The sequence below is a fragment of the Podarcis melisellensis genome (genome assembly GCF_964234715.1).
Source record: "Podarcis melisellensis genome assembly, chromosome: 9".
In the NCBI taxonomy this organism is placed as follows: Eukaryota; Metazoa; Chordata; class Lepidosauria; order Squamata; family Lacertidae; genus Podarcis; species Podarcis melisellensis.
The window spans coordinates 57,945,312-57,953,725 of NC_138541.1; the positions used below are offsets into that span (position 1 = coordinate 57,945,312).

General features: G+C 43.8%; 1 protein-coding gene across 1 annotated transcript; it reads right to left on the reverse strand.

Moving 5' to 3' along the window:
* Nucleotides 1-393: 393 nt before the first annotated feature.
* Nucleotides 394-7,222, reverse strand: GNPDA2 (glucosamine-6-phosphate deaminase 2). Its single transcript, XM_081924613.1, has 6 exons — nt 6,979-7,222; nt 4,072-4,173; nt 3,753-3,935; nt 3,069-3,253; nt 1,707-1,881; nt 394-1,281 (listed from the first exon to the last, which is right to left on the reverse strand). Exons 1-6 carry the CDS (start codon nt 7,100-7,102, stop codon nt 1,220-1,222), a joined length of 831 nt encoding a protein of 276 aa, XP_081780739.1. The 5' UTR covers nt 7,103-7,222; the 3' UTR covers nt 394-1,219.
* Nucleotides 7,223-8,414: the final 1,192 nt, after the last annotated feature.

The window sequence follows — 8,414 nt, forward strand, 5'->3', positions numbered from 1 at the left end:
ATGGAAGCCGCCCAGAGTGGCTGGGGAGGCCCAGCCAGATGGGCGGGGTATAAATAATAAATTATTATTATTATTGTAGAATTGGACGGGGCCCAAGGGTCATCTAGTCCAACCCCCACTGGAATGCAGCAATCCTGCCCACAGCCATCTTTGGGTGGCCTCGAACCTCCAACCTTCTGGTTAACAGCCGGACACGCTGATCCACTGCACCACAGAGGTCCTTAGTGAAGCGCATTCTGCACAGTAGAGGCAGCGACCATTTTGTGCAGGGATTCCATTCCTGGCCCCTGTGCGCATTGGCAGAGCGTACACAAGCCTGTTCCTCCCTCTCCCAGGTCCAAAAGGACCTGTGTGTGCATCAGTGGTTGTGCATCAATTGAATTTTAGACAGCATAATAGCTATGTTAAGCTTTACTTACGCTAGAATTACAAGAGTGTGGCATTCTTATGGAAAGTTAACAACAAGGAGGTAATACTTCGAGATGTGTATAATTCAGTTTTCTTCCGCCTTGCAGGAAAGGCAGCTAACCCTCAAAAATCTAGCTTCGTTTAATGAAACTGAGTGTTATAGCAGAAAGACAAAGACACCCCATGACTGTCCAAGTTCATATTCAAGGTGCCAAATAATTTCCTTTCTGTTTTTGCTGCAAAAGGCCAATACTGGCTACACCTCCAGATTTCAACAAAACATGACCAGCAGTTTAGGGATGAAAAGTCTTTTACCTTATTTCTGTGCCCCATGCGGATTCCCAGGTGTAGATTTTAAGGCACGCAGCTGCTGAGGTTTAGGTCTGACAGTTATGTGCAAGTCTCTCAAAGTAAAGTGCTGAATTACCAGTTTGTAGGTTAAAATTACACAGCCCGTGACAAAAAGAACTTTTATATATACTTGAATTTACACAGAGCTCTCCTCCTGCAAGCAGCTTGTCTAGAGCTACCTTTAAAGTCTGGACTACTCTTCCATTGGCTTCCAGTAGCATACAGGTAGCGTGTAACAGGCAAATAAGATCTGGACAAGAAAGCAGAGAACAGTGCTTGTAACAGTGCTAAGAGGAATGTATGTTTGCACATTTGGACCTTTCGAACAAAGACAAAACCCCACAGTTCTTTAGATTCTCCATTTCAGCCAGTATTCCAGCATATTGCATAGCAGTACATTCATCTGCTACCTAAAACCACTGCCAGGGTCAGCCAGACGAGTCCAACTGTGATGTCTCCCTCAGTTTTGCTCTTTCATACTGTAAAGTGGGTCCACGAGTTTGTTGTGCACATGCATTAAACCTTGAGAAAAGAGAATTGACGTTAGCAATGCTTCAGTGTAGATAAACCGTCATTCTATGTCTTTTCTTATCCTCTCTATCAACAGGCTGTGGAATCCAGCTCCCATTTATTGCTAGTCACCAGGGCCAATTGTCGGAAGGGAATAATAACAGTAAAGAGAATACCAAGGAAATTCTGCTATACTAATAGGCAAATTTGCACTTCGAGGTTCAAGAATCATGCAATTGTAAAGCTGGAAGGGTGAGCTCAAACTACCAACCTGGCTAACAGCCAGACGCACTGGCCCATTGTATCTCTAAACACCCCATCAAGGAATAAATTGCTGTGTGTGTGTATTAAAAAATAAGTAAACCATTATTCCTTAAAATAACTTGGGAATAGGTGAGACTACTCTGGCAGAAGCCTGGTCTACAAATGCAGCTCACCTTTAAAATACTTGACCGTTTTAACTCTTAGTTCTAAGGTGGCGTCTTCATCACATACAAAGATAGTGTGAGGATGTTGCTGAAAAGCAGAAACTGTCCACATGTGATTGACCCCCTCCTCAATTGCCTTGTACAAGGCAAAAGCTTTGTGCGCGCCAGTGATTAGAATCATCACCTGGAAGAAAAAAGCACCATCATTATGCTAAAGAAGATCTGCAGACAGTTGTTGTTACGGCAGATAACATTAACTTCGTTGGGCTGGTCATGTTGTGCGGATGCCTGATGATCGTCTTCCAAAGCAACTACTCTACTTAAAAATGGAAAGCGTAATGCTGGTGGTCAACAAAAGAGGTTTAAAGACTGTCTCAAGGCAAATCTAAAAAAAAGTAGTATAAACACCAACAATTGGGAAACACTGGCCTGCGAGTGCTCCAATTGGACAACAGCCTTTACCAAAGGTGTCATGGGCTTTGAAGACACTCAAACTCAGGACACAAGGGAGAAACATGCTAAGAGGAAGGCACGCTTGGAAAATCCACACCGTGATCAACTCCCGCCCGGGAACCAATGGCCCCACTGTGGAAGGATGTGTGGGTACAGAATTGGCCTCCACAGTCACTTACAGACTCATTGTTAAAATCTGTGTTTATGGAAGACAATCTTACTCGGCTATGAGTGATCGCCAAAGAAGAAGAAGAAAGAAGATGGCAGATATTAAGCACACATTTCCTACTGACACTGTTTTATGCTTCTATAAGAAGACACTGCCAAAGCCGACCTTGTACGGGCAGTAGAGGACATAAACTTGACGGGATTGAGATGGAGAAGTGTGTCCCCGTTCAAATAAAGTAGTCCACCTAAAGGCTGCACTGTAATTGGAGAGAGAAAAATGTTTTGTCCTCTACAATCACAGTGTTTCTCAAACTTGGGTCTCCAGCTGTTGTTGGACTACAAGTCCCATCATCCCTAGCTAGCGGGACCAGTGTGAAACAGCAGCATCTATTTTACTGAGATTACATGCATTATCGGCTCAAGAGGAAGCCAAATCTAGAGAGTTTTATTTTATTCAGTTCAATCAGGATGTTAATTGACAGTAAGAAGGATACTAACAGATTGGGAATAAAATTACACCTCTAGCACCTTGTCCAACTTGGGAGGAAAATATTGTTTACCAACATCATCAGTTACACCGCACAAAATAAATAAACATGCATTATTAGCACAGAATGTTTGTAGCAATGATTCACTTTGCAATTCCATTGTTTTGCAATGAAATGGACCTGCTATGCTTCACAGATACACTTCTTGTCTGAAAGCAGCACACTACAAAAATATCCAGAAGAGATAGAAAAATATTCTTACTTCTCTAGCATCCATCACGGTTCCCACGCCAACTGTTAACGCCATAGTAGGAACTTTAGCCAAATCTCCATCGAAGTATTTTGCATTTGCCAGAATGGTGTCCATTGCTAGCGTCTTCAATCTCGTTCTTGATACCAAACTTGAGCCTGGTTCATTGAAAGCTATGTGACCATCTGGACCAATGCCTTGAAAGGGCACACACAAGGAAGACAATGTAGATGGGAATGTCTGGTAGTATTAAATAACTTTATGCAGCAGTAGATTGGAGGCATTCATTCTAAGCTATAGTTGATAGTTTGCTTTTGAGAGCATCAGAACAACACAAAGCATATTTTTATCTTGGTAGTTTAGTTCATAAGATGCGCTCCAAACTGAAAGTTGAACAACTCTGCAGCACAGAACTGAGCACATATGTAACATAAACAGATGGTGTTTATTAAGCTTACAGGCTACTCCCACTATGTTTAATAAATCATCCCAACTATTTTTGTTCTACCCAGATACTTTTATTAGGTTGCAATCCCCCCCACTTGCCTGAGAGTAAATCTTATTGAACTCAATGGAATTTTTCAGAGTAGACCTGCATACAGAATTTTGTTTGGTAATTATGAATTACTGATTTGAGCGCTCACTGAAAAACTCCTTTTTTGCCACCACTGTTGAATAATATACATATATTTTTACCTCCAACAAATAAATCTATTCCGCCAGCTTCCTCTATCTTTTTTTCAAACGCGTCACACTCTGCCTTTAGATCGGCAGCATTTCCATCGAGAATATGAGCGTTATTTGGATCTATATCAATATGCTTGAAAAAATTGTTCCACATGTAAGAATGGTAGCTTTCTGGGTGACTTCTGGGAAGCCCTGGAACAAAAGATTCAACACAAGTGCTAATTTACATTAGTTATCCAATTACTGGACTGCAAACAATTTTTCTAGGTTTACATGTAAACCACCCAGTCCCACCCTATTTTGCAAAAAACATTGAAGACAAACCTACCCACATATTCATCCATATTGAATGTCTTCACATACTTGAAAGAAAGGTCTCCTCTTTTGTGATATTCTATCAATTTTTTGTAACATCCCAGAGGTGTACTTCCTGCAGGAAGAAAGTTCTCATTATTTCATGCACTCTGAAAAAACCCTTCACTGTACTCACAAACTGCAAAATAGTTACAAATCCAGTTGATCTCTCAATTTATACCTTCCAGTATTTCACAAATGGAAACACGACCTGTTTTATTTATTCTTACACTATACGTATTTCTCTCTTAACATCTCTTTTATTATTAGTAAGGTAAAAAAGGTAAAGGACCACTGGTCCAGTCAAAGGTGACTATAGGGTTGTGGCGCTCATCTCGCTTTCAGGCCAAGTGAGCTGGTGCTTTTCCATAGACAGCTTTCCGGGTCATGTGGCCAGCATGACTAAACCACTTCTGGTGCAGCGGAATACCATGATGGAAACCAGAGCACATGGAAATGCCGTTTACCGTCCCGCCACAGCAGTACCTATTTATCTACTTGCACTGGCATGCTTTCAAACTGCTAGGTTCGCAGAAGCTGGGACAGAGCAACCGGAGCTCACCCCGTTGCGGGGATTCGAACGGTCAACCTACAGCAGTAACCTAGAGAAGCAGGAAGATAAATACTTGTTGCAGCAACTTGCTGGTCACAGGACTGGACAAGTTGCCAAGCTAGGTGTAGGACTGTCATGCAATAGCGGAAGAAGTGTGAATGCACACGAAAGCTCATACCAATAACAAACTTAGTTGGTCTCTAAGGACCTACTGGAAGGAATTATTATTATTATTATTATTATTTGAAATATAGTGTGTGAGTAACTGGACCACAATGCTTTCCTTTTTATGGGCAGCTTTCCAATACAGCAGAAAACAAACTGATACATCTGGAAAAAAAATTAAATGGTATCACACATACCTACACAAAAGCAAAAGAGAAAGAGTGATTTAGGGATCGTCCTTGATAAAACAGGAGCAGTTGGAAGATACTATCCCAACTCAATAATTGCTCTAAAAGTAATCACGGCTACTTTTACAATAACATCTGTCTACTGGTTATTATAGAGATACACTACCTCCAAGATCAGAGGCCACATGACTCAGGATTTCGAAAGACATCTCTGGTTGGTAAGCAGGCTGCCAGATTAGACATGCCCCTGATCTGACGCAGAAGGGCTTTTATTAGGTTTTTATTCTATGCAGTTCGAAAGCATGTCAAAGTGCAAGTAGATAAATAGGTACCACTCCGGCGGGAAGACAAACGGCGTTTCCGTGTGCTGCTCTGGTTCGCCAGAAGCGGCTTAGTCATGTTGGCCACATGACCCAGAAGCTGTATGCTGGCTCCCTTGGCCAATAAAGCGAGATGAGCGCCACAACCCCAGAGTCGGCCACGACTGGACCTAATGGTCAGGAGTCCCTTTACCTTTATTCTATGCATATTTGTTTAGAAGCTAGTCAGTACACATACAGGATTGCAAACCACCTGGTCCCCACAAAAAACACCTAGGCACAGGTGATTCTCAAAGCTGACTTGCTCTGGAGACTCCACAGAGATAGAACTTGCTCCTCTGCATGTAATGAATCCAGAAAAGAAACCTTTCTCTAGAAGCCCAGAGTCAGCAGTCGCTTGAAGGTGCTCCTACCATTCTTACTCCCGCCTTCAAAAGCCAGGGACCCATTGTCACTACATGAAGCTCAAGGCTTCTAGCCATCTTTTTCGGCAGTCACTAGCTCCCCCCTCACCCTTCTTTCCATAACAGACTCGCTCTGGAGAGCAGGAAGAGAAAGAAATCAACGTATGAAGTAACCCTTACACAGAAGCAAGCCCCACTGAACCATGCAGTAGCTGCCTCCGAGTAAACCTGGTCAGGACCTTGTTGAAACTTTTAAAATGTGCTACTTTCTTGCCGCATGAATGTGTAAAGAAACTCCAGAAGCCATTTCCATTAGGCTACTCTGGGAGCAGGCATTTTGCAGTACATGTGTGCATCTGGATCCTGGGGAGGGGGGGTGGTTTGGAGAAGTTGGAAAAGAAAAAACATCCTATGTTCTTTCCTTTACAGCCTCTCCTGAGACTATTGGGCTTTCTGGGATATGTGTGTATCTGTGAACCCACTTTAACTGCGTTAAACAAATAGGGGAAGTGAGTGTCACATGGTTGAGAATAGATAGCAGGATGAGGGAGGAACTCACAAACCTGGCCGGAAGGAAATTATCCCACAACAATACGCGGGCAGTTGAAGGATGAACAGTGGCTTCCTGCACAGCGCAGGGTCATGTTCGGTGCCCACTTGTAGAGTTGGAAGGCATCCCGAAGGTCATCTACCCCAAGCATAGCTGTCAACTTTTCCCCTTTTTAAAGGGACATTCCTCTTAAGAAAAGGGGAAAGTTGACAGCTATGAGCCCAACCCCTGCAATAGAGGAAACCATAGCATCCATGACAGATGACCATCCAACCTCTGCTTAAAAACCTCCAAGGAAGGAGAGTCCACCACTTCCGGAGGCAGCACGTTCAGCTGTCAAACTTGCTGCCAGAAAATTATTCCTGTCGTTTAGCTGGAATCTGCTTTTCTTAAAACTTTAATCACTTGCACAGTATTGGTTTTCATTCTCTGACGCTGTGCTAGGAGGGCTGGATTTAGGGCAGTTCCCCTGCACAGGGCGCTGAGCCAAGGAGCCACAAAATAAAATAATAATAATAATATCTATATTTATACAGGTGGCAACTCAAAGTTGGGTGTGTGCGTCCAATTTTGTCCTCCTCACTCAGTTATATCTCTGGTGACATCTGGGAGAGCCCCTGATGTGTGAGAGAGGCAAAAAACACACAAAACCCCCCCAGCAGTTTTTAATCAATAAATGCCAAGCAATTGCCTTCATTTACCTGTTGGCAAGCCCAGAGTGAAATACCTGCCCGGGCTCGGTTTGTACTGGATGACGCGGTTGCAGATATACTTCGCAGCCCACTCGCTGGCCAGGTCGTAGTTGTCAAGGATCACCAGCCTCATCCTCCTCCTTCCTGGAAGATGCAGCGGAGAAGCAGCGGCGGCGGCCAAGGCGAGCAAAACAAAACAGCAGCAGCAGCGACTCACTTACCCGGCCTATGGAAGAGGGCGGACTTCCGGCGCCCGGCGCGAGCCCCGCCCCTTTCGGCCGCCGTCGCTGCTGCTTCGGCAAGTTCCGCGGTTATGGGAAAGAGGGGCGCGGCCCTCTTCCCGAGGGGCTCGGAGAAGGCAGCGCGCGTGCGCAAGTTCGGCTATAAATACCTGCCAGCAGAAGCTCGTCGCGTTACTCGCGTTTGGGGCGCGGAGTTTGAGCTTCGGCGTGTTTAGAGTGGGAAGGGGCAGGGAGAGGAGCGTTTCAAACGCTGCTTTGAAAGGGGGGAGGCTTTTTAGACGAGTTTTCAAACAGTGCAAGGGAGAAAAGACAAATGGAACCTGAGGCAGTGCTAGGGGAAAAAAATTTAAACCTCCCTACCCATTGTTTGTTAAACGAGGTTTGTTAAACAAACCCATTGTTTGTTAAACGAGGGAAGAATACTCTGCCAATGCAAATAAAACTGGATTGTTTTATATGTATTACAAGGGTAGGTGGGGAATTAACCTGGAGAGTGGGCTAAATGCAAACTTGAGCAGTGCAGGGGGGGGGGAAATGCAACCTCCCCCCATCATAGTTTGTAAACATGGGAAGAATACTCTGCCAATAATACAGATAAAATTGGGTTGCTTTACATGTATTTGCAAGGGTAGGTAGGGAACTAGCTTGGAGAGTGGGCTATATTATGACACCCTGCAAAGTTATCTATTCCTTGCTTTGGTGTATGTGGGGGTGTTAGGTTAGCCCAGTAGTATTTTGGCATAGTTTATTGGGAGAAGGGCAGACTTTGAACTTAAACTACTGAAAGGCATAGCTACTTGGGCTTCAACACTGATGCAATCATAAAATGCTGGAAATATGCTGTAGACTTGTTCTCTGCAGCTAGTTATGTATTTAGTTGTATTGCCTTGTGTGTGCGCACACACAGTGCCCTTGCTGCAAAACATTCTGTGAATGCTTGGGGGTTTTCCTAATGATGCTAGCAGCTTGCAATATAGACTCAAAAATAAATAGGATACTCAAATTTGAGCTGAGGGAAACTGCATTTTAAAGTTCAGGGGGGCTGCATGAAAGGATCTTGTAAATCTAGGTTGCTTTAGGGGCGGGGGTGAAAATGCAGTACCTAATTATTTTTTTGCTGGTAGGCCAATAAATGAAGATCTTTCAATGTTAATTGAATTTATTTGCATGCTACTTTCCTACAGTGAGCTGTGCGCATAGCAG